This window comes from Hirundo rustica, chromosome 4, assembly GCF_015227805.2.
Source record: "Hirundo rustica isolate bHirRus1 chromosome 4, bHirRus1.pri.v3, whole genome shotgun sequence".
Lineage (NCBI taxonomy): Eukaryota > Metazoa > Chordata > Aves > Passeriformes > Hirundinidae > Hirundo > Hirundo rustica.
In genome coordinates this window covers 44224097-44251098 of record NC_053453.1, presented here as the reverse complement: position 1 = coordinate 44251098, position 27002 = coordinate 44224097, and the positions used below count along the sequence as shown (strand labels likewise).

Here is a 27002-nt window from a genome sequence, read left to right as displayed (position 1 = left end):
ATAAAAAACCCCAAACATTTAAGAACCATTTAACAGCAATTTCTCAGCCGGTAAAGATGGTTAGGCTTTTCCATTCATGTTAGACTGGAAAGGCCTACTTTTCAGTTGCTGGTATTTCCATACAGGCTGAACAGTATTCCTGGTGAGCACAATCCTGCTGAATGGGTGGAACTAAATCCTGTGAAGAGCTGGGATAACTAACACTGTTTTCCATATCTTCCCTGTGAAAGAACAGGTTTTTACAAAACTATGACAGGGCCGGTGTTCACCCCCAAGCATTTAGAAATGCAAATAAGGTAAGCTATAGAAGACTGAATGTGATTTGCAGTTGTGCTTTGGAAAGCTACTAGTCAGTGCACTAACGGTCCATGGCTAATCAATTCTCACCTGGGAAATCAAAAGTTGGTACTGTGTTGGAAATGGGCAAGACTAATAAAAACATGCTTTCTTATGGGATACAGGCATAAGATATTAATGACTTTAAACTACTGAATTCTGAATTTAATAGAAAAGTCTTCCCAAACCAAACTGAAGACAGTGTCAGTAGTAATGCCCTTGAAAATTGCCAACATAAAAGGACGAGATGAAAAGGGCACTACTCCACTATAGTTGCGTGTTAAACATAAGGGCAGGTTCAAAAAGTCTGGGGATGGAGAGAAAAGACGCATGGTGCCAGGGCGGTAAAGAAACTTGATTATGCTCAAGAGTGTTATTCTCTCTGCACAACTACCAGTAAGGTAACTGGATACTTTAGGGCATCCACTAAAGTTTTTCTGTCATGACTAATAGTGCACTGTGATAGAGTTCAACGCAAAGAAAGAGCAGAAATGTTTTTCATAAGGTAGGTAACTGCTGTGACAGACTGCTCTTTCACACTTTCCAGGCCTTCTCCCCAGGAGACTAAACTGGTCATCTGTTCTAAGGAAGAAATATGCCATAACATTTTAATTTCCTGGCCCTATTTGCTAATAGTATAGACTGTGAAAGCAGCTTTGGTTGATCACTGCTAGATGATACACAAACCGTCCTTTCAGTGAAGGAGGTCCTTGATTTCTTTTGTTGTTACAGGCTTCTTCCCTTTCACTGCTTGTCGATTGCTTTAGAGGAAGACACAATTACTATATGCATATAAAAGTCTGACAAATTCAGCTAATTCAGCTCAGTAATAATCATAAAATGCAAAAACCCCACAACAACAACAAAACAAACCAACAAACAAAAAACAACAACAACAACAAAAAAAACCACCCAACAAAAAAAAGAATTAATCCATCTTTACTGTCATGCTGTAAAATAAAATTATTAACCCATTTTTCTGGATTGGATGCAGAAGCTAAATGATATTATATATTTATCTGCAAAATTATATTAGATGTTTATCTGATGAATTCCAAATATATAGCAAAGTTGGAGATGAGTTCAAAATCTTTCTGAACAGTTCACCTTTACTTTGGCAGAAACCTAGACTTTAAAAAACTTGCCATTAATTCTAGGTGAAAATTAGACAGACTTTTGTAATGAAATCTCTTACTGTTCACTCCGAACATGCCTAATCTCCTTTAGGAAATAACCATTGACTGGGGCACACTATTTTTTCTTCGTTTTAATGTTCTTTAAATTATCACCTAGTATGGCTGTTTCAGGAGATACTAATTCCATGTACTACTCTACATTACATTTAATTCACACCCCAAATTTAATCCATATTAACCTTGGGAGCTGCCTTCTCAAAAGAGGACTCAAATTCTGTGGGTACTGCTGCGATGAATTGGCCAGAAGACTCCAAGCAGTAAGTCGTCGCTTTTCCACACCCAGCACTAGTGCATTATTTACACGGGATGCAAATTGTAATAGCATGTGAAAAGACTTGCAGGATCACCTTTGCAGAAGCGTTAGGAATCACTGCTCAACAATTTTTCTGTGTCCGGAGCAGGTAAAAGCAGTTTCTAAGCTCCAGCTAAAATGTTTATCCCAGCGCTTAACTTGCATTCACCGAGTATGGGAAAGCAGCCCTGGAATGGCAAAGGCAATCCCGGGGCTGCCACCTCGGTTGTGCGCGCCGCTGCAGCGACTGCTGCGCTGGGAGCACCGGGCACCGGCTGGGAGCCCCGCCAGCCTCCGAGCCCGCTGCCGTCCCCGCCGCGGGCCGAGGCGGCGCCCGGCGCCGGGTTCAGCCGGGGGGCACCCCCCTTCTCACCAGCGTGGGTGGGGGGGACCCAACCCAAGGGCTTGGCTCGGCGCCCGCAGCCTGGCTGACCTCAAATGCCACGGCGGTGCGCGGCTTCCCTGCACGCTGCCAGAGACCACCGCGGGCAGGGCCGGAGACCCCCGCCCTGCTCCCCGCGGTCGGCTGGGATTGCCCTTCCAGGACACCGCCGAAGCCTCGACACCGGGCAGGAGGAGCCCTCTGCACTCATCCCCCCGGGTCTAGTACCCAGAGCCCCCCGCCCCGCATGCCCACACCCCTTTCCGCACCCCCGCCCGCTGCCCCCCTCCCCTCCGGCGCTGGCGAGGGGCAGGCTCAGCTTGTTCCTGCCTCCAACTTCCCCCAAGTTAACTCGGGTTTCCCCCGCCCCGCAGGGTCTGCCTGGGCTCCAGGTCCTCCGGGAGGGCGGGAGGGAGGGGAAAGGCGTGTCCTCCCTTGGCTGCCGCCGCTGCCGCTGTTGGAGGCAGATCGGAGATATAAAAGACCTGGCCGGGGGCCTGCGGTGGCTTCAGTGAGCGCGGACGCTCAGGCCGTGGGAAGGGGGCGCAGCGGGTGCGCGGAGCGGCGGCGGGACAGGCGGAGGCAGCGCGGGGCTCGCCGTGGGCAACCCCAATGCGTGGACTATCGGCTGCTGCATTATGCTGGAGCTACGGTTCCGCTGAAGGGAGTTTGCACACGGCCGGCTGGGCTGGACTGCAGCGCTGCCGTTCCTTATGAAGGAGGCACAAGTGAGTGCGGCTGGGCGACGGCGGCGGGGGGCACCCACCTGCTCGCGGGAGCGGGGCCAGGGCCCTGCGCGGAGGGGGGCGCGGGCCGGGGCATCCGCCGGGCGGGAAGTGCGCGTCCGCGGGGTCCGCGGCTCCAGGGCTGTCCGAGAGGTGGGGGACACCCGCCGAGGGTGGGAGCCGCTGCCGCCAGGGGTCGGGCTGGGGGAGCGAGGTGAAGGGGAGAAAAAGATTACCGCCCGGTCTTGCCCTCGGCGTTCCGCAGCCCGTGGAAAAGTTGCGGCCGGAGCCTTGGGAGATCTCCGAGGGCACTGGGAAAAAATGCCGTAGTAAATCAGTTGTCTGTGTTGCCCTGATGAGTGCGAGAACATGAAATAATCGGGGGCAGCAGTGCAGTGGCTGCGGTTCCCGGTGTCTCCCCGCACGCCGCTCCCACAGGAACCCCGGCATTTCGCCCTTCGTGCTCCCGCATCCCGCCGGGAAGTGCCGCTCAGTGCCGCTCCGGGATCCCCTGCCATTGTTTCTGCAGGTTCTGTAGAGATTGCAGTCACTATGCTGCGCGTTTTTTAGAGGGAAGCAAGGGGCCGACATGGGTGGACAATTGTAACAAGAATTGGCTCAAGGAACCTCTAGCAAGAGAAAGCTTAAGGCTGGACTTCGCAAGGTGCCGATACCCTCTATCCTGACAGACTCCAGCTGGAGCCGGGACTGCTCCGGGAGGGAAAAATGCATGGACGAGCACGCCGCTGTCTCTGCGCTGGGGGCTTTTACCTCCTCCTACATTTCTGGAATCGAAGCGAGATACTTTTTGCCCTCGTCTGTTTCTTGGCAATTGCTGGGTCGCCTACACACCAGTGAAGACGCTTCAGAATACAGTCACTGGAAAAGACATAAAACATATTTAAAAAAAAATAAAAAACTTTACAGAAGTATTTTGGGTAGTTAATAATATTTAAGAGACGAGAGGAATTAGAAATACTCACTTTCTGAAATACTTCAATTTCACCTGGCCAAAGCACTGGAGAATGTACCCATGTTTAAGAACTTAAAACTTGGAGACTTAATTTTTAGTGATGCTGAAGTACACTGGGCTTTTATCTTACATTATCAGCTCTGAATTTTAGCAATGTATATCCATTGCTGTTATTCACATTAGATTACTATAGATGCCTTGAACAAGGATGTTTCAGACCCTGTATACATAATTATTAAGATGTGCTGAATAGATTATTAATTGTGAAGGGTCTGTTAAAGTCTGAAAGACGTGTTTATGTGTTTACGAATGAGGATTTATGAGTGGAAGCAGTCAAGCATTTCATTACATTTGAACTGTAAGCTTATAAAAATCAACAGACTATTTTTGCAAAATCAGAGCAAAGCAGGAACAATCTCTCTCTCCCAGTAACTGGGAAAGACAGGCAGTCTTGGCATTCAAGACCATATGGCTTGACTCAGGGGCTCACAAGCTGTAGCCTGTGGAACAGCTTCTTGTCATGGTGGTGAAGCATCTGTCAGCTTTCAAGCAGTTATATTTCCTGCTTTTTGGAGGCACTGACAGACTCCTAGTTCTCCAAAGGGTTGTTTCCTATATTTTAAGGAGTAGCAAACAAATATGATACCAAATTATTAATCATTTCAGGGGGATCAGAGCAGGAGATAGTTCAGGAAGACTTGCCATTAGAACCGTGAAGACCCTGTGCAAAGAGTGAGAGCAACAGAAATGGGTACAAGAAACAGGAATTAAGCACATGGGGGCACTTGACACTTTATAGTAAATCTTAATCTATATGCTCTCCTGTGGCTACTTCTGTCATTGTCTAGACTGGTAACTGTCACAGTGAACAGAGCAACATTGGAAAACCAGGAAAGAAATAAATATTTCTTACAATAAAATATTCTGCAATAGACATAGTACAGAAACCAAGAACCACATACTCACTGAGCCTTGCAAACATTTGGTAATGCCTGGATATTGTTTAAAATAAATCAGGGATGTTGATCTTTGAGGTCATGTTGCATGGTGATAATATATAACTAGGGCAGCTAAAGTAGTAGCTGAGTCATATGTCAGTACAACAAAAGTGCTGAAAGAAAAGCCGTGTTGAGCACTAGATTCAACGTGAGCAAGTGGGTCCATTTATTTAAATCAGTCTTAACCTGAGAAACCACAGGAGCTGGAGAAGCACATTCCCCAGCAGTGTCAGTCCTAGAAGTGATGTGCATGAAACTCTGTGGTTTGATATATAACCCCCTTGTTTTAAATATACCAACACCTGGATTTTTCTTTTAAAGTCACGATTTCCCTAAAGAAGTGATTAAGCATTTAGAGTTCAGTCATACAAATCCTTTTTCAATGGGACTATTTCCATGAATTAATCGTATTGAGGGACTACTTGGATGAAGGGATTTGTAGGCTTTTATACTTAGTAATTAAAACTATTATCAGAAGTGAGTTTATGACCTTTTGCATGCTAATAGGACAACAAATAAGATGTCACTGATGCCTGGACAGCCTTTTATAATTTGAATAAAATGGTGAGTGATGCCAGTGTGATATGATCTTGCAAAAACATGTACCAGTTTTCTGATTCCTGTACCAGTTCTTTGTGTGATTTGAAGACAATCTAAATAGGATTAAGTAAACATATTTACTAAGAAATAATGTTGCAAAGAGGGGTCACCTATGGGGTAGCTCTGAAGGCTAATAAGATATCACAGGTACATGGTTCAGGCACTTGATCTCCCGTGGTGAGTTAGATGCACATCCTCTTAGAAACCGCAGTATTAAAAGCGTTATATTTCAGTACAGCTTTCTACCTCTGAACATGTGCGTTATTGTTGGGGGTAAAATTACCATCTTAGGTTGTCCTATCTGTATGTTTGTGTCACTAAAATGGAAGCCTCTGTAGAAATTTTTGTGGATCAGTACCTGGAAAAAGTATTAGTACTCAAATTAGCACTTCTAGTCTCATATCAGCAAGCTAAATTGGAAATGCAAATCAGATACCTGATACCTTGGTGTGAGCTTGCTTTTTAGGGGAAATAGTGACTTCTGATCTTCAGTCTTTCTTGCTCATTCTGCAAAAAAATGAACACTAGGCATTGGAAGACATTTGGAGCTCATGGCAGGTATGGATCTGCTGCTCATTAAATAGAAAAAGAGAATTTGCTGGAGCTAGAAAGATGCTGTGCTATTCATATTAAGTAATGGACTAAGGTCTCCTGTGTTCCCCTGGTTTTGACTCTGCTCAAGGGAAGCCAGTTTGCAAGCACTACAGCTGGAAAGAACATCCTGGAATAAAGAGTCATATAGAGAATAAACAGCAGGCAACCTGAAAGATTCAAGGGCGGGGGAGCATTTTGTAAGGCATGTTTAGTGATCTTTTTATTTATTTCTTTTCTTCACCTGCTTTTATTATGCACCTGCAAGTTTTTATCTCTGTGAACTATTTGGCACTTGGCTTTGTTGTTTAAAGTGAGGCCAGTAAACCAGTCTTCTCCTGACCCGGTTCAGCCATTGCACTGAAATCTAGTTTTTCTCTTTATACACTGTATGTCAGTCCTTCAGGTACGGTTCTGCAGTGCCATTCTCCAAGTTCTGTTATGTGATTTAATGGCATGCTAGCTCATGTAAATCGCCATATTGTATGAAAGTTAAGAGTTGGCAAGATGCAGCCCTTGGCTTCAGATGGGCAATGCTCAGTATGCGGTATGTAAACACAACACCAATTTATTAGAAGCAAATGAAGGAAAAATCTCCCTACGCAATTCTATTTGAGTGTTGTGGGAGCTGACATGAAAATGAAAGTGCTTGTTCTCACCCTGGTCTTTGGTGTGCCAAACCTGAGATTAGTCAGCCCTTTAAACACGCTATAAAACCGCTTGTTTTTTGTTGGTTGTGTTTTTCTCCATGTGTTTGTGGGAAAAGGAGATGGATGGATGCAAAATGAGTGGCAAGGGGTAGCGCTTCTCTTTAATTTTGTTGTTTGGGCCATGTTTGTATTGCCTACCCAGTCATACGTAAACCTGCAAAACTGAGTTTTCAAAAATATTACTGATGCTGAAATAACTGGCTGCAGGGAACATGTGAAATACAGATTTCTTTGCTGGATGGTTTTACTTATTGACAAACGTAAACAGTAGTAGACATCTATTAGTATGTGAATGAAAACACGAGAAAACAAAAATGGTCTTAAGTATTTTATCTTATTAAAGTTGGTAGCATATATAATATCAGAGATCATTGATAGTATGATAATGAAGACATTAAGTCTACTGCATGTCTGAATAAAAGCCTGTTTAGGAGTTCAGATTAATGAACACTTTGGATCATATTAGTATAGGAAATAATTGTCATCTGATTTCCTACACTTATCTAATAACCACTGGGTGAATGATTGGTTGCTGTTTCTGTTTAAACCATGTTTAAATTATACAAGGTAGACGGACACAGTAATGATTTTAAATCTCATTAGGAATTTTCTGCTCTACATGTATTTTGCCATTATTGTTGCTGTGTGGAGCAGACCTGATTTTGGGTGCAAGGTGAAAATAGCATCAGGTCTGTGATACCACTGCAGGTATTGCCTGGAGAAGTCCCTTATGGTTCTCACTGCTTTGCAGCCGTACTGTGGAGCATGCTGTTTTGCGAAGTGGGGAGGTAAATTCTTAGCTTTGAGCTATTTCATCACCACTTGAAGCAACAGTAAAAGTGAGACCATGTGGTGCAGGCATGGGGGACCGAGTGCAGGCTTCTCTGTTGCAGGCTCATTAGCTGACTGCTGCTTTACAGTGGTCAGTGCTCTTGGAAGGATCTCTCAAGCAGGTCTTCTGAAAGGTCACCTTTCACTTACCTACCAGCCCTAAACTTTCACTGCTTCTAAAGAATACTTGTAAGCATTCAGGGCCTGCAGTATTTGGTTATTTTCCTTTTTCTTCACTTTTGCTGCAAAACCTACACAATGGAGAAGATCAAGTTCAGGTCCCTCAAGATCGTGTTTAGCCCAAGCCACAGAAGCCACCCTTTCTCCCACCTGTGATTTGATACCTGTATAACAGTCATTCACATGTATTTGTTAATGTTCCAGTGAAGAATTTTTAGGAGTCCAGTTGGGTATCTCAGTCCTCTTCTACCTTCACTGGCTTCTCACTGGTTTTGGGCGGCTGAGCTGGGAAGTCAGGGAGGGATGTTGTGTCTTGGCAGCCTTGGAGTTGGGCCAGGCAGTGGGCTACACTCTTCAGCTTAGACTGATGCTCTGCAAAGTCTAGTCTAGTTTAAAAGGTTTAGTCTGGGCTGTCACAAAAGGATGCATGTATGGTCTACAGCATTATATCTGGGTTTGTGAACAACCTTGATTTAATCCAGACTGAAAAGCTTGTCTAGAAAAATTTTCGTGAGCATACACACCAGAGAGAGACACATGTTCACATATTTTTTTGGGTAGCATCCTAAGTCTCTGGGAAGGTTCTGACTGTCTAATTTATCTTGCTGAAGCTGTTCTGTTGAAAGTTTATTTGTTCAATCTGGAGGGTGGCTTACACATCAGTTAAGAATGTGGGGGAGACTGCATTTCAGACCACAAGTCCTAATTCACAGATTGTGAATCATGCCACTCTCTGAATTTCCATTCAGAAAGATTTCAGCATTTTCAAGTCATAGTTTGAAAATATCAGTCCATCCGTCATATCTGTTCTTGTAGTTTCACCAGTCCCATGTGACTGAACCTGACTTCAGTCACCTTAACTGTCTTAGTGACAGTAAACCCTTATCCAGTGTCTTATTTAGCAGGCCTTCTGCCTTTCATTTGTTCTGCTACCATCAGCTCCAGGGACATCAGTTCGCTGACAGTTAATGTCAAGGATAAATTTAGTCCAATTAGCTCTGTCATTTCTTCTTTTGATATACCTTGAGAAGTTTTTAGAAGCACACTAAAAACAGCTTAAGAGATATGTTAAGTGTATGCAGTGTATTTATTGTGGACCCAGATTCTGCATTTTCTATTGTTGGAATCTCTGTACTTGATGTAGTCAGGATGACTTGCACTGATAACCTTCCAGTGTCTTTCCTCCTAAATGAATTACTATGTTTTGTAACTTTTGTCATTAGCTTGTGCTTGCTTCCTAGCAGCAGACCAAGGTATGTCTTCCTTTTATGTTTGCAGCATGATACATCATTGCTGGCTGGATTCTTTGGTCTGTTTGGTAACACATAACCTCTAATTACTTTTGTAAAAAAAGTTATTCTGGCACTATAAGTCAGACTGTAAAACTAAGTTGTGCATGTCCTGGCAATCTATCACTGTTTAAAACACAAAATTAACTCTGTGCAAAGCATGGAGCAACTGCTTTTGTGAGAGTTGTTCCAGGACAAAAGAATCAACTTGACAATGTGTATACAGCACATTCTAAAAATGTGGTGTAATACACTGATATAAAAATTTCATTTAAATGAAATTAATATATTTAAACTAAATATTATATTAGTATATAATGCTGATATAAAATAATATATAATGTTTAATGTTGCAAAGTGCCTGTAAATGTGGAGGATTTAAAGTGTGTAGGAAAGTTCCTCCACTTCATTTTGGTCCAAAATAATTCCTGTCTCTTTATGGGGATTTCATAATTGTATAAAGTGGGAGTATGATATCAAGGTACTGGCTTTTGTGGTCTAACTGAAGTAAGATGCTAAGGAGTCAGGCATGATACATTTAAATTAATAATATGCTGTATATATGCAAAATAATTCACTAAATGAAAAGAAGTGCTTAGAATTTTAGGGAGGTTGAAATATAAACGTGCTAATAATCTATTGTAAAAAAAGTCCTAAGTTCCAGCCCTCTAATTTCCACCCTCCATTTGCTCATTATTAAATGAACTCAGCAAAATTTGTCTTTTACATTAAATAACAAGCAGACAACATTATGCATTATGTCTTTAAACTGATACAGATCTGGATGTCAGTTCTTCCTGAGATTTGTTTTCTTTTACTGCTTTGAAGCATGCAGGAATAGGAACATTAGTCAGCCAAATGAATTTAGGAAGCTTGTATAACACTGCTTGGCACCCTCTTTGGTTTGGATTAAAAAACATGTGCCTGAATAAACAGAGCTTTTTGGTGGTTATTTTAAAAAGGAGGGGAAAAAAATATCTCCAGTATTCTTAATTGGTGTCTTTTTCAAATTATCATAGTTTGACAATGTATGGATTGCATTTCTATTCTAACAGACAGAACTACCAGTGCTGTGTTTGACACCAGTTTAAATAATTTTGATGGCATTGCTTTATTTTCTAGGCAATGCAAACCTGTCTTATAAACTTTAAATTTAAATATTGTCACTGAAGGTGCTTTGATCTTCTGTATTATAATCTCTGGCTAAGAATGTGCCCTAGATTTGCCATGCACTCTCTAAAAAATTCTGGCCATAATTGTAGTCTGTTCCAAACTGTTTAGATATATTTCTTAAGTGTTTGTTCCATTAATAGTGTAATACTAGGCAGTACTTTAGGCTACTAGAATCAATGAAAATCTTGTTATTTTTAAAAATTGACTCCAGTCTCAAGTCAGATGGCATTCATAATACTCCAGATATTTTCTTCTGGATTTTTTTTGCCCTTATCATCATAGCTCAAGGCCACATCTGAAAATGACTGCAAGTTTGTCTCCTCTTCCCCTTAAGACAGAAAACTACCTTCATTCCTTTGTGCACCTTTCCTGGCTTCTGCTATGTTTAAGTCAGTGTTCTCATCTCTGGCAACAGAACTTCTGCACTTCTAGTATCCACACTACCGAAGGTGTGCCTGTCATCTTCTTGCTTGTTCTCATACAGCTTAAACTTCACTTGACTTGTATGTTCTCTACATTTTTAATGGCATTTTTATTTATCATTACCTTTTGGGGCCCACTTCAAACATTAGTCCTCTGAATAACCTGTTACCACTGTTTTGTATCATCTGTAGAAACAAAGTGCCTCTTTGGACAGGACTAGAATGAATCCATTGTTCCATGAAATATGTTAGGTTTTTTGTTTTACAACACTTGCAAGCTATTACTACAGTTAGGAAGAGCCCTCTGAAATACTGGTCTGCCATTTCTAGAAGTGACAATACCTTTTTTCTCTCTAAAGTCAGTAATTTTCTTAATATATTAAGAAAATTCTTGCTTTTCTTTTTTAATTTTTTTTTTAAATTAATATTGAGATACTTATTGAGACCAAAGGACATCCTTTTAGAAGTAGTTGTTATTGCTTTCCCCTGTACCTCTCATCTCTATTACCTAACCAAGTTAGAAATACCTGATTTGGTGCTTTCATTTGACTTTTAAAAAGTTCTGGTCTAATAAGTTCTTTAAACAATTGAAGTGAATTTCTATCTTCTTGTTCTCCTCTGTGCATTTAAAAAAAAATCTCTTCTCACATGCAGGTTTTAGGGATCAGCTAAACATTTGCTAGTGGTCAGATTTTCTACAGTACTCTTGGTCATTTCACACGGTAACAGAATGTTGTTGACATTTGTTAGTGGCCTGAGACATATGTGAAGTTAATCTGCTTTTAGCCTACTAACGTGGTTTCTTTCTATTGAAACAAGTCCATTGCATCCAAGAACATTATTTCAGTTACTATTGACTTAGTACCTGTTCAAAGTGCTATTTGTCAAACAATTATGTTCTTTTTGGCTTTATTCACTAAGATGGAGTTGTCTTCTTAACATACATACTCCATGACTTATTTCAAAGTAAATGGCACAATTCCTATAAAACTGGGAACATTTTTTTCCCTGTAAGTATTGATAAATGTCACTCGAGTAAACTTGCAAAAAATTGTATCAGTCATGGAAATGCATAACTAATCTTACTGGAATTATAGAGAGTAGACATTGAAAAGTATATGCTCTGAGGAGATTTACAGTAATCTTCTCAACAGTGGGTTATATTTACTGTGAGATTAATTATGGAAGCCAAAGAAATTTCATAATAAGACAGGCAAATAATGTTGCTTCTTTAATAAGAATGATCCAAGGAAGCACTTGAGAACTAGGTGTAAAAATAACCCAAGAAATCATATTATATTGTGTCAATATTTGTATGAGGTTTTTCTGTTGCTAGAGGACATGAAGAGAAATGATACTCACACTCTCTGAATCCAAGGCAAAAGGCTCACTTTATTATGATGACCTCTGACATAGATTCTGGACAATGACCAGGGATTGGAGAACAAGAACCTCTCCATCCCACTGGTCAGGCTAGAAGTCAATCAGTTGACCCTCATCTGAAAGGAATGTGAAAAACAGCTCTTGTTTATGTTACAAGCGTGAGAAAACTCAACTACAGAATATAAACATTCAGAAGGCTAACAGAATATGACATTTTTCTATCAGCACATCTGTAACAAGGATGGTGTTGAACATATACCAGAATAATTTCACTACTGACATCTGCCATTCTTTCTAATTCACATGAATACTTTTGACCAAATGTAAAGCTCTGTATCACACTACATGCAATTTACAATTCCATTTTTTAATGAGTAACCCCTGTGAAAGTTATCAGTAAAAGTAAGGCAAAATAGCTGTTTTTTCAAAGTGTTGTGTTCTATTGTATTGTTGCAGATGCTGTGAGAATACCTAGTATTTTATATCAGTTATGCAACTAAATTCATAATGTGTTACTAGTGTAAAAGTTATGTTTTATAACCATCTGTATTTAATAGGCATTTATAGTTCTTCAAAATTGTGCAGGCTTAGGGAGCTTTTTTTTCCTCAGATTTTATTTTGTCCAGTTATGTGTGTATTTCCATAGTCATATCAAACTGTAAGCTGAATGACTTAACGTCTTTTTAGAATGCTTACCCCGCCGTTTCTGTGTTTTTTTAAGGAAAGCCACAAGTGCGGCTTCAGGTTTAAGATAAGTTATTTATAGTGCTCTCTAGTTAGCATAAATAACTCAAACAAAGGCATTGAAATATCATGTGAATGACATTCGTATTAATTCTGTGGTCACAATTCTGTGATGATGAAGTTAGCTGGGATTTATCCTGTATCTCTCAAGTGGAGAGCTCTTGCATGTTGGTATATATTATAGTAATGTGCCTGTTCTTCCTGGACATGTAGGAGAATTATGGGGAAACACTGGAGTACCAGAAACACTTTGATGGAGTTTGTAGTTGTTAGTCTATACAAATCCCAATCAAAACCAAAAACAAACAAACAAACAAAAACCCCCAAAAAACAAACAAAAAAACATCCTCTAAACCCATCCACAAACCACTAGGATATTAAAAATACTGTTTGTGTGGACAGATGTAAAGTTAAGGGCGGGATATAAATTGTAAGTCAGGTTAATTTTATGGCAAAGACAAGATGATTATAACTTCATAGAAATAGGTGAACATGATTTTTTTTTCATTTTGTTAAATATATGGTATGTCTTAACACATTAACTCTTAATTCTTGTCTTTAGAGTTAATGAAAAAATCAGAGTTGAAAATAATTTTTCTAACCAGCTTGCCTCTATTGTTGCATTACTAGCAGATTTTGCTGTATTTAATTTGCTTCGTAGAAAGCAGATGGGAATTCGGTATTAATAGAGTTCAATGAACGGAATAGAAAAGCCCAGTTCCTGTAGAAGAAGTGCATTCAATGCACTAAATATATTTGTGTTTCAAATGGATGAATAAGGAGAAAGAATGAAAATTACTTATTTAGATTCTTTAAAAATAAAGACCTAAGATAAAACCTAAGTAGCGCCACAGTATATCCCTCTTATCATAACAGTTTGTGCAAAAAATATTTAGGACAGAAAGGAAAGTGTAGGAACAAGTAATTAATTTCTAACGTGACAAAAACCTAAAAGGTAATGTTCTCTAATTGTCAGTAGCCTCATATAGTTCAATCTGGTAATAGGGTTCACAGATTGATGACAACATGTGCAAGCTACATAAATTACTCTGGTTAATTGAAACTAAAAGAGATTCTGAGGAACTTTGTAAAGGTATAGAGGAGATGGGAGAACAGATGGCATGATGGCAAGTGGAGTTCATTGTGTTGAAGAGCAAGGGGGTTGCATTTTGGAAGGAATGTTTTGAACTAATTGTGACTGGATTAATAACGGCAGTTTCAATTACTTCTAAAAGCTACTTACAAGCTCTTATTTATGTTCTTGTAATAATGCTTCATCAGGAAAATGAATGAAAAATCCCTATATTGTGCCCATAGTGGAACAAATCACACAGCATATTGGGATGCAGTAGAAACAGAAAGAGAAATTTGAAAGGGGACTGCTTTTATGATAGTGATCATCAGTCATCCTGAAAAATGTTCTGGTTTTCCCACTGAAAAAAAGAGCATAACAGAAATAGGCATCTTAAAATAGGCAAAAGCATTGTAAGGGAGCAATTTGCATGTGAAGAGAGACTGAAAGTTGATCACAAGAAACTGCTGAATGATATGCAGGAAATAGTAGAGAGAATGATTGCTGGACATTACTGATCCTTTCTTAGTACACAAATAAATAAATAAATATTTGACAGAAGAGGCTAAACACAGGCAATGCTGCCTTAACACAAAATTACCAGTCTGGAAAGGTTTTTGACACTAGATATAATATGGCTTGAAATGCAGCTTGATATATGTTGCAGTGAGCCCGAGAGGTCACATCCAGAAAGAGGTAGTCCTAGTCCTAGTCTTCTCCTTGCACATCTCATCTCCTCCTTTGCTTATTCCTCAGGGATTACTTTTTGTCTCTGAGCTGCATTGGCTAGTCACTGTCTTTCAATTTACTGGCTTGCTTAGGGGTCAGGTGAATGTCAGAGGGAGGGAAGCTGGGGAGAAGGAGCCCTCTCTCAGCAGCAGGAAGCTGTTAGATGGCTACAGACCATCTCATTAGCTTCGACTAAAGAAAAAGGGATTATACACTTAAGTAGGTAAAACACCATGGTTATTTTAGTTTACGCTCTGTGTGTGAAATATTTCTTATCTTCTAATTCATGCAATTCAGAAGAAATTTTCATATAGGCAATATATTCTGTAAATCTGAATGATCATCTTTCTTCAGTCTTCGGTGGGCACCAGACCAATCATACTGATCTGACACTTCTTATTTTCCAAATCTTTGTTGCCTTAATTGTACAAGTCAGATTTGGCCTAATTATAAACTCAGTTTCATATACAACCATCTGCCAAAATTACCATCTGTAACAATTCAGCCTTTAGCTTAGAGGAAAGGAAAACACTTTAATATGTATTGTAGCTGAACTTCAATTACCTGTGAAAGTAATGACAGCTGAGAAGTTTATACTGAAAGATCGTTCTTTTAGCCTGTGACTATCAATGGTGAGAACTCAACATTTTATGTAAAGTTGTTGCACAGCTCTAGGCATTGAAAACCAGCAGAGTTTCCATGCACCACCCCTGAAAGATGCTCTTCTATAGCACTTCAGTGTTAGCAGGAAAAAGCACTTAAAAGTGTGTCCGCTTTTAGAGGTGCATAGGAATTAAAAATATGCTTGAGTTTCTGATGCAGTAATGCAGTTGCTGGATTTTTTTGTGTTAAAGGAAGCATTTTGATCAGTCCTGTCCCATTTTTGCCATCTTAAAGTTACATTTTCCTGAAAAAACCTTGCACATGGTTTGAAATTCTTAAAATGGCCATTCTGACAATTTGCTTACTTAACAAAAAAAAAAAAAAACAAAACACAAAACAAATAAAAAACAAACAACAAAAAAAAACCCACACAAAAAAACCCCCACCACCCCTAAAAACCAACCAAAAAACCAAAACCACCACCACCACCAAAAACCAGGAAAAAAAACAAACCCCACACCAACATATGTCTCAGGAAATAATTTCAGAAAGAATTTTTAAAATTAATAATGGCATGATGCATTCTAGTGCATCTTGAAAAAGGAATTGATACTTGTTTTCTACTGTAAAAATTTGCAGTTAGAATAATAATAACAACTAAAGTATATTTGGCATATGAAAATGCTTTCAGTTTTGATAAAAATCCTGAAAAACAAATATAGTTGATTTTTTCTTACTAATATACTAATGTAATTACTTTAAGGAAAGGCATAATGTGTTTGTAATTCCAGCTTGCTGAGGTAAATGGCTTATTGGCTGCCCAGTGCTTACGTTGTCTTGCAAGCATACTTAAATGTTTTGAAGATTAGTTTCTAATTTGATGTGGCTCTTACCTGATTTGTCTGCAGTCTTACAAGCTTCAAGGCATTTGAGAATAATCTCATCCTTTGGCCTATTGCTTTAGATAAATATTCTTTTCACACACACAAAAAATTCCATTCTTAATGTAATATATTCTAATAACAGTATAAATGTAATGTATCCTTTTGCAGATCATTACTTTAAAGCTAAATTGTTCACTTTGGTTTTGTATATGTATAGGAAGACATGCAATTCAAATTATGAATCAGGATCTGGAAACAGTTATGGCATTTTGTGGGGCTTTTTTCCCAGTTGAAAGTGTTTAAAACCTGATTTTGTTTTACTCTGCATTATTTGTAAACAGCTGAGATAAACTTGCAGGATTCTTACAAACATTTCTTGGAGCACTGTTAGTATGTGCAGCTCAGCTTCTCAGGTAAACTGATAAGAAGTACATATTCAAGATCTAGTGAAACTTCAGAAATATATAGTTCTAGGGGAAGTGGAAGCCTAGCAGTGTTTTTGTGATCAGCTCATTGAAACTTTGTTTGGTTTTTGACAAATACGGAATCATAGGCTCCAAGTTTTTGAATGGTAACATTTGAACTTACACATTTTCCAGGGAGACACCTTGACAGACATTATGCTGGCTAATGAGAACATAACTATTGCACCAAGAAATGCTCTGTACAAAGACCAGAATTTTTGTTGTGGCAAAGATGTTCAATATATTGAAAGTCCTCGGGGGTTTTCTTGTATCTCTTGATGAAGGAAGATGAAAACTTAACACCAAGGACAGGAGAAGCAGGTTTCATCTTTCGCTTTTTGGGTTTTCTAGTATGCTGTCTCTTAAGCAGCTTACCTGTCAGTGCTTTTAGTCTTTTCCCCTGACAAAGTATCTTACTAAAACCTTTGGTAATTTTTGTAAAAATTTACTATAGATAATTGTTAAAATGTCTGCAGGGGTTGTGTATGGTACCAGAAGCTGACTTCATTGCCTAACAACATGGTTTGTTTGAAATGGATAGAACATGATGTGAAAGTGTTATGTATTTTATTTAAATCTTAAACTGTTTCTAGCAAACAAGGCACTGAATTTTCCTCATTCATTCTCTTATGGCACAGTGTACAAGGTGCTTGTGAAACATAACATTCAATCTGTAAAGTCATGTTTCTAAATCATGAATGGCACATCATTAATAGGCATTATGTGGGATATAGTAAATTTTGCTGTTCCTTTTCACTATTTTGATGAAAAATAGTGAAAAGGAACAGAAACACAGGCTTCACTATGGAAGACCATAACCTTGCCCTATTTCTGCAGCTGAGTTGTGTAATGGCACTCTGTCATTCTACAGGAGATCAATGTGTTCAAAATACTCTAAATCCTTGATACATGCCCCAAGGTAATCATTTATGTTTAGAATAATGCTTACAAAAGTATCTTTTGAATTCTGAAAGAATCAATAACAGTTTTTATTACTTATGTTTAAAATCTTAGGTGTCACTGCTGATGATAGAAGGAAACCTAAAATATCTCTTATTTATTTCCCCAAAGATTCAAGATTTAATGCAGCTGTAAAGCAGAATGACCTTCTTTTATCAGTGTTGTAGTTGGTGTCGAAAACTTTCACCACATGCCTGGCTAACTATCTGATTGGTTTGTTGTTTTATTTTTTTTCCAATCTCTTTGTCTTGATTTGAGCAGGGAGAGAGTTATTTTTTCCCCTAATAGCTGGTATAGCATTGTGTTTTGGATTTAGTATGAGAATAATGTTGATGGCATGCTGATGTTTTTAGTCATTGCTAAGTAGAGCTTGCCTAAGTCAAGGATTTCCCAGCTTCTCAAGCCCTGCTAGTGAGAAGGCTGGAGGTGCACAAGAATCTGGGAGGGGACACAGACAGGACAGGTGACCCAAACTGACCAGAGGGATACTCCATAGCATATGGCATCATGCTTACCAAATAAACTGGGGGGAAAGCTGGCTGTGGGCCACCGCTGCTAGGGAACTGGCAGGTCAGTAGGCAGTGAGCAATTGCATTTTGCATCACTAGTTTCGTATATTCTAATTATTTGGTTACTATTGTTACCCTTATTCTTTTCTTCTTTTTGTGTCCCCTTAAACTGTCTTGATCTCAACCTATGGGTCTTCTCACTTTTACTCCTCTGATTCTCTCCCAGATCTCACTGTGGAGGAAGAGTGAATGAGCAGCTGTGTGGTGCTTAGTTGCCATCTGGGGTTAAACCACAACACTCTTCAAAATACAAAATCACTTTCCTCACCAATATGTGTGCTACATCATAATTTGAAAAGTTCTCAGCTGGGGTTTTTGCAGACTCAAAGTGAAAACTTTATTTCCTGTTTCAAACCTTTTTAAGTTGATGCAGGCGCTGCTGTCTGGAATATATCCAAAGAAGCCAGCTTTTGTGAAAAGTAAATTTAGAATACTTTTTATGTCAACAGTTACTTATCAGTGGGAGAAACTGCTCTGACTAATGAGAAGGGATCCCATTTAAAGGTTGTGTTACTTAGTGTTGGTTTGCTTGTCTTCACTTCAGAAGCAAACACCTGGTTGGAGACTGCACTCGTTGTGACAGTTGCAACAATACTTAGTAAGAGTTTGGGTAATCCTTTCTTTATACTTTTTGGAGAGGAGAGTCTGTGAAACTAAGGTACTGTAGAAAGCAAATAAATAAAATTTGTAATCTGAGAAGAGGTAAGAGGGAATTTTTTGTTTATTTCCATGACATCTGGGGTGAGTTTGTATTGATTTTTTGTCATGAAGCAATGAAAATCAAATGGACTTTTTAATTATGTGTAGCAAAGACTCAAATACTAGGGTTGATTTTCTTAAGTACATGAAGACAACACACCAGAAAGAAGGAAGTATAAATACACAAGCAAAGAAGCAGCTTTGCCAGGAGAATGCATTGATACAAACGACTGTCACTTGCATTGGACAGTACCAGGCTTTTAACCATCAGAACAGTAAAGATCTGGGGTAATTTCCCAAGATTCTCTTCAGATTCTCTGTTTAGTTCTGTGCACCTCACTAGGAGGAAGACACTGAGGTGTTGGAGCATTTCCAGAGAAGGGCAGCAGAGCTGGTGACAGATCTGGAGCACAAGTCTTAAGAGGGACAGCTAAGGGAGCTGGGGAGCTGTTTAGCCTGGAGAAAAGGAATCTCAGGAGAGTGATAAATTCTCTACAGTCGCCTGAAAGGAGTTTGTAGCCAGATGAGAATTGATCTCTTCTCCCAAGTAAGGAGCAATAGAACAAGAGTACATGGCCTCAAGTTGTGCCATGGTGAGTTTAGATTGGACATTAGGAAAAAATTCTTCACTAAAATGGTGGTCAAGTACTGGCACAGGCTGCCCAGGGAAGTGGTTGAGGTATCAACACTGGACTTTACAGTTGGACTTGATCTTAGAGGTATTTTCAAACCTGAATGATTCTGTGATTATTCCCTCCAATCCCACTTTACTCCCCTCTTTCTATTTGGTTTTATACAGTATTATTAAAAATATAAGCTATCTTATCAAAGGAGTGGGATACAAAAAATGTTATCTGGAGCCTACCTGTCCCAGGAGCTACCTGAAGCCCACAGTGACTTTGAAAACTGATACCTGCTGTGGCATGGGACAGATAAAGTTACTGAAGAGATTTATGTTCCAAGAATACCAGTCTTCTGAACATCTGTCAAGGAGGACTGGCTAGACCTATTACTGTTTGTTGGAATTCAGGTTAGTGATATCATTTGCCTTTAGAAGCAGACCATGCCAAAGCCATTCTGGATGGACTGCAGAGGACCACATTTACCTGATATTGGTCACGACACCTTCACAATGAAGAGGGACTGAGGAAAGCTTCTGGGGCTAGATCCCATGACAAAAAACAAGTCATTAATTCTAACTCTCTTTCCTCATCTTATCCTGAGTGTTCTTGTAGATCACTAATGTAGAGAACAGCCATAAAAAGTCAGAAAATGGAAAGTCTTAAAATATGTAGTACAATACTGATGTGAAAAATTATCATCTGTTAGCACTGTCAAAGTTCATACTGGTGTTGGCATATCCAGGAGCTCGTAACAGTGTTATTTAGTCACAGGTAACCCTGTAATTCTAAAACTGTAAAACAGTTAAGTTAGATGCATGAAACACAGTCTTGACTATACTGGCATCTAGTTTCAGTCTGTGTTGAGCAATTACCCTTTTGTAACAAGGTCTCATATCAAGCAGGTCAGAGAAATTAATTCTGGATTTATATCCCTGTAAAGATACAGTGCCTAAAAACAAACAAACAAACAAACAACAACAACAACAACAACAACAACAACAACAACAAAAAACCCACCACAAACCCCCACAAAACCAGAGTCCAGAAACAGAACAGTGTTTTTCTGAGAACATGTCTTTGATTTAAAAAGTTGGCGATTCTGTGACTTACATTTCAAAAATCATCCCCACTTATACAAAAAAAAAAAAAAGGATTGAAAAGGGAAAAAAAAAAAAGAGATTAAAAAAACACCTAATTTCCTTTTAATTTTGTATAATGGTTCTTTTTTTCCTGATATTTGCTTTCCACAGGCTTGAACATGAACTAAAATCTCTTCAGATTTATAATGCAGTTTATTTTCTAGCAGTTTCTATGAATGAAAGAGTAAGCATCCACTTAACATGTTTTGCTTCATATTAAGAATGATATGACAAGGGAGGACATTTTCATCATGTACATGGCTTCTAGTGTATGCCAAATATTAAAATCTCTGTTGTTTTCACTTTTCTAGATGATTTTATTTATTTTAATTTATTTTGCCAGAGTAATAGTTCTTCCAACCCAAACACCTTATAATTTGTAGCAGATGGTTAGAATTAAGGATCTAGTACAGAACTTCTGTAACAAGTCTTTCCTTTACTGGTTCTTGAAAGTCCGAGATTAAAGAAGATTGCTTGGCATATATTTTCATTTTAATTCAAAAGATTATTCAGTATAGTGGACTTTTTTTTTTTTTTTTTTTTTTGCATGAACTTGGCAAATATGCAAGACCTCTGAAACAGATCTTTAGAAAAAATCTTTAATTAAGTATTTTATCTAAGAGAATGTCTTTTCATTCCCTGAGGAATTCAGATCATCCACCTCCATACAGTATGAGGAACTTGTCCTCCCTGCAAAGATAATCTTGTATGTTATGTTGCCTTCCCCTTTAAATTACTTAAAAATGCCTTTGGATCTATGCTAGAAAACTCTTCCATAAGTTCCTAGGGAAAAAAAAAAAAATGCAACTTCCTCTTTGAAGTTTGAGGGAGGTTTTGTTGAGTCAACTGAAGTCTAGTCTTCTGCTTATTTCTGTTTTGATTGTGCATGTATTTGGATCTCAGCGTCTTTGTTATAGAACAAGAAAATATTGGTCTTTATCACTCTCTAGATAGAAAGGTGAAAAATTTCAGTATCAGTCCTGGATGTTTGCTATTGAATTTTACAAATGGAAAAGAAAATCTCAGTACACATGTCCTAAAAAGACTGCTAAGTGCAGGACCTCTGGAGATGCTCATAATCTCTGATTCTGATTTAATAGGAAGATTTATTTCAAAACATAGAAGTTTTAAAAATGTTTATCCTTTAATCCAGCTGAAACACTTTTGTCCTTTAAATCTCCTGGCTCTTTTACAGAACTAGAATGCCACCTGATGGGTAATTATCAGTAAATATTAATTCAGGCGCTTTTAACTCAAGTTCCAGAGGCAATATTCGTGTATAATTACCTGTCTCTTGGTAACTTCACTTCCCAGTACCTGAGAACTAAACAAACTGGCTGTCATCCAGGACAAGTTTAGGATGCATGGAAACTGCCTGAATCCCTGATTGTCAAGTGAGATTAAAGAATGGACAAAATTTATTATGGATCAGATAACATTTTTAAAGAACCAGAGCTTATATTTTTAGAACAGGCAAATATTTTGCAATGGTATCCTTATAGAGATTGAAAACAAATGTGTTAATTTACACATTAAAAAGATTTTTTTTGTAGTTTACTGAATGTAATTGCAAAATACCTGAATTCCATTGATTTGCAGGGCAAACTCTGTAACAATTTACACTTCTAGCTTTTCACATTCATCTTGGTTTCAACTGAAACACACAAACCAAACTCAGCTGGAGTTTGGGTGCTCCTTTGCAAGTGCAACAGTAGCTCATTGGCTAGAGCAGTCAGCTGCATCTGTCAAGGAGAGCTGCAAGGGGTAGAGCATAATAGCAATTGCCTGAGGTCGTATGAAATGAAGTTGGCATGTAGTCTTAAGCAGCTTCCCAGTTTTCCCAAGGTCTGGATGGTGGGAAAGAATGGTGTGACTCATTATTTTCTCAGCACTGTTAAGACTACACATCTTAAATTTATCTGATTCGGGAAATAGTTGTGCATAACTTGGCAGAACTAGAGAATTGTTTCTCCTTCCAGCTGAAAAAGAAAAATACTGGAGGAAAAAGTAGTTCTGCATTAGCACTTAGCAGATATGGGATTACCTTTTATCCATTGACCTGAATAGAATTATTTCCAGTTCATTAAGAGTGTACCTTAGAAGGGAACTGGCCTATAAGCATCTGAATACAGCAATTGGCTTCACTTTTGCACATATGGCTGCTGAAGTCTAGCAAGTGCCACTTTAACATTCTTCCACCAAATGAACAGTTAGATGAAAACTCCCATTCCTGTCATTCTAGGAGGATGTCCTAGGTCCCCTGTGAATACTCAAGTGAGTGCGAAGGTGTGGGGGAAGAGGTTCTAGGGCTAGGAACATCAGAGAGGAACAAAGACAGTATTGTCAAAAAAAGACCAAACAGCTGTGAAAATGGGTTGTCTGTTGAACTCATTTGAATGTAGGTAGCAATGGCACCTCTCCCTGCTTAAATTTGTAGCATGAGCTTGTTAATTTCCTTCCCCTTAGCCCCTTGAAATACTCTCATATTATGTATTTTAGATATTATATGCAGAACTGAGTAGAAAATATACTGTTTTGTAAATAACCAAATATATGTTCAAATATTTTGTGTACAGAACATTCTAAAACTTACTCTGAAAAAGAGTGACTAATATTTCTATAGTCTGTGTTTGAATCAAAACACAGAATAAATACTCTGATGCTCTCTGTTGCTTACTTTTATCATCATATTCCTTACTACGCATCATTGTTTAAAAAAAATGAAGAGTGGTATCAGTCACTAAAAAAGTATGTATCTGAATTTTGAAATCATAACAAAGCATGGAGGGTGTGATCCAAAGATTTTTAGGTGTCTCACCCCTGCAGAATGACTCACTGAGCTGGAGTTATGCGTTTTGTTCATTAGACTGCCTAAAGGTTGATCAAGAAAACTCGCGTGTTGACTGGGGATTTCTGCAGAAGTTAGGGTGCCCAGATGGAAGAGCATGTGTGAGACAAGGATACATACAAACATTCTGATGCTTTTTCAGTGAACATGTCTAATTTTTCTACATATTGGCTTGACAATGTAAAATGCATAAATGTTGGGAAAAATAAGGGTCAGGAGTACCAGTGTGCCCCTCATTTGCCCTAGAAAGACATAATAGACAGTAAATCAGCTCCAGTGGTAGATATGTAGATGTGGCACATAGGGACATGGTCTTCTGGTGAATTTGTGAGTGCTGGGTTTATGGCTGGACTTGATGATCTTAGAGGTCTTTTCCAACCTAAATGATTCTATGATTCCATGATAATTACAAGGTAGGTATATCAGAGGATCACAGCTCAACTCCCATGCATTGGAATTAGCTTGGTTACAGGAGATGTAACACAGGTCTGTCATTTAGAGAGAAGCCTAGTTGATAGGCTGTTGTATTTGGTGAGACTAGTGCCAGTTTTGATGGACAGGGTGTGTACACTAGGCTTAATACTCAACTATGTGTTATTCAGAGTCAACACAGTGCTTCATTCAGCTAGTCTGAAGTAATTTCCTGGGTACTTGAGAGTGTGCTGCAGGGGACACTCCCAGGTCCAAGTGTGCTTGCCAAGGACTTCATTGTTTCCAGAACTAGGTGGTCGTGAGTGGGTGACTTTCCACACTTAACTGACTTTTTTGGCGGCTTGAGCAATCTTTAGCACTTAAGCAATATTTAGGCACAGTCCTGTGGCTATTGAAGTTAGCCCTACCATTTGCAGGTTGGAAGGTGTTACTGAATACCATGAAAATGGTAATTGGATTACATTCTGTGTAAATGCTCTTCTTTCATTAAAAGATTTTCTGATGCTGGCAGTTAATTTCTTAATTGGTTTGAGACAGTTCTTCCATTACTTTAATTATTTAATCTCTATCACAACTAAATAACTAAATAGACATAGGAAAGAATTACTGGGCTTCTATGCATCTATATGCTTTGTGGTTAATAAAGGAAAAAGCCGAGAAATATATTTGCTTGCTATTTACATTTCTCTAAATCTTCTTACAATAGGCTTTTTGAGGCATAAGTATGAACATTAGTTTAGCTGTCCGTGACTGACCAACCAGTGTTGTCTGTGGCAGAAGTTCACAAGCTGTGTCTCAGCAAAGAAGCATGTAAACACTGTCTGAGGGACCAATATTGAAAGATGTTCCTACTCCCACATTAACAGAAGTGAAAAATAAATTTGGGAAGTCTGGCCCACGGTGAATGTTGTTCCACGTTGTCAGCTAACCTACTTCAGCTGTGGCTTGGTTGTGGTTAATTGGATGATTTGCTCAGGAAACTGGGCTGAAAAATTCTATGGCTAATATGATTTGAAAACAAGAAATTTTAAAATAGAGAACCCATTAATCTGTGTAGTTACAACCTCTCACTGTGCTTGATTTTTTTTTGTGGCTTGTTCTTTGCCTTTTTTTTTTAGTGACTTCTCCCTACATGTGATTAGAAGTGTTATCAGGACAAACTAGATGTTTGGAAATGTTCAAACTTTCCAAAGTTTTGTTTATTTAACAACGTGGTATTCCCCTTGCTGCTTTCTACTTAAGGAATTAGCTGAACATTAGCATGATTTAGTATCTTTCATAGCATACTGTGAAAGAGATGCTAAACCACTCACTCAGCAGCCTTCATCAACACTTCAGATTGTAAATGAAGAACGTAAATGAAAAGGATGATGATTTACAACTGAAAGGGTGGTCTTCAACACATTGGATCGTTAGCTAATCTTCTAAAATGCTGTTTACTGAAATTCTAGATTACGGCTTAGAAGAAATAATGCAAATTATTTGCAGAGTAAACAAATGTGTATACTTGGTATCTTTAGTTTTAGTTATCCTTTTGAGTCTAATCATTATTTTTTTCCCCTTGCACAAATTTAAATATTCGGTATTTATGAGATTTCAGAATCTAAAGACAATTGAATAATTTTTGAGTAAAATCTAGGAAGAAGCACTTTGGTATACAGGTCTGCCTTCTGTCTGCTATATATCTTCAATTTAATGGTAATAGATGATGTGTGATTAAATTCTGAGGACAGCTTTGAAAAATCCCATGGTAACTTAGGGGTAATTAAATATGGAAATCTGTTATGAGTGTTGTGTAGGTAACTTTTATTTATGCTTAGTAATGTATAAAATGGGCTATTGTTTAAGGTTCCCTTTTGTTCTGTCCTTCATTTAATTCAGTCTAATCAAGTTTTGCTCAAACAGCAGGTTTGGTCGTTAGTAAATAACACAAAAATAGCTCAACTCTTTGATCTGTACAGTCCTTACATATAATGTGCCTGAAGGCATGCGTAATATAAATATTTTGTAAGGGTAAATAATTAAAAGATTTTGTATAATAGACGTGTTGAAACTAGCAGTATTTCAAAAATTTTCAGTTCCTGTTGGATGACACAGGGAGAAAATAAGCAAGTAAAACCTCAAATAATCTCAGAATTTTCAAATTATTTGGTTTTAATAGCAGTTATAAAATTATTATGCTTTTAAATCCCATTATTTACATAGGAGAAAAAATATTCTTATTTATTTACATAATATAAAATGTATAGTGATTTTAAGCTTCATGTATAGAATGTCTTTATATTCAGAAGTACAAAAATTGACAAGGTGCATTAAAATTCTGGTTTTATTTGGAGTGTGCTACTGTGCTTATTAATATTACTTAGTTGATTTGCTGAAAAAATATTTCTAGTTAAAGACTTTTGTTACTTTTTTGATTATTAGACTGTTATGTTGAACATCATCCTATGATTGTGACACAGTTCAGTGAACAAATTCCATCTTTGCATACTAATCAATACCGAGGAATCCAGTAAAGAAATTGTCAGTTCCCAGTGTGAACTCCACCTCCAACGAACACATCAGGGAAAAGTCCCTGCCAGTTTCAATGCTACTGCACTGTTTTACTCCAAAGGGTGAACTACTCTGTTTTTGTTCTTGAAAGAAGTATAGTAGTTTCATTTTGGAGCTAGCTGTCACTAACTTCTTGCCTTTTTTACAAAAATTGCCAGTTTACAAAAAATTGTGTACGAGGAAGTAGCCTGTTAACTTTTGTTTCCTCTATGATTCTGGAGCTTGTATATGAAAGGGAGACATTTCTCTTGATCACTTAAAACCAGTTCTTAAACAGCTTTGAGCTCTAATACACTACAAGGAGTTCTCAAAGGTCCTTTCTAAACCTAGCAGCAACTTTGCATTTCCCCAGAGCCCAAATTGTTCATATATATGTAACTGCAAAGCTTTTTGTAGCAAAAAATACAGAGATTTTGTAAGATGAACTATTAATTATTCTCAATCCTTCACATTGGTAATTATGCTCAGTAATTATTTGTACAAATATTAAAACAAAGGTATTTCTAAATGCTAGTGTTTTTGAAGCAAGAGACTTTACGAAAAGACACGTTGCATATTGCAAATGCACTTTGCTCAGAATACTTTTGATTTCTTTCTCTGTG

At 38.4% G+C, this 27002-nt stretch overlaps 1 protein-coding gene across 1 annotated transcript in view; it reads left to right on the top strand.

Annotated features, from left to right (window-relative positions):
• The first annotated feature begins 2726 nt into the window (after positions 1–2726).
• The window catches only part of KITLG (KIT ligand), a 55177-nt gene continuing 30901 nt past the window's right edge, over positions 2727–27002 (top strand). The window contains exon 1 of the mRNA XM_040063220.2: positions 2727–2934. Coding sequence (XP_039919154.1) covers positions 2920–2934 — 15 coding nt within the window. The 5' untranslated portion in view covers positions 2727–2919. The remainder of the gene's footprint in view (positions 2935–27002) is intronic.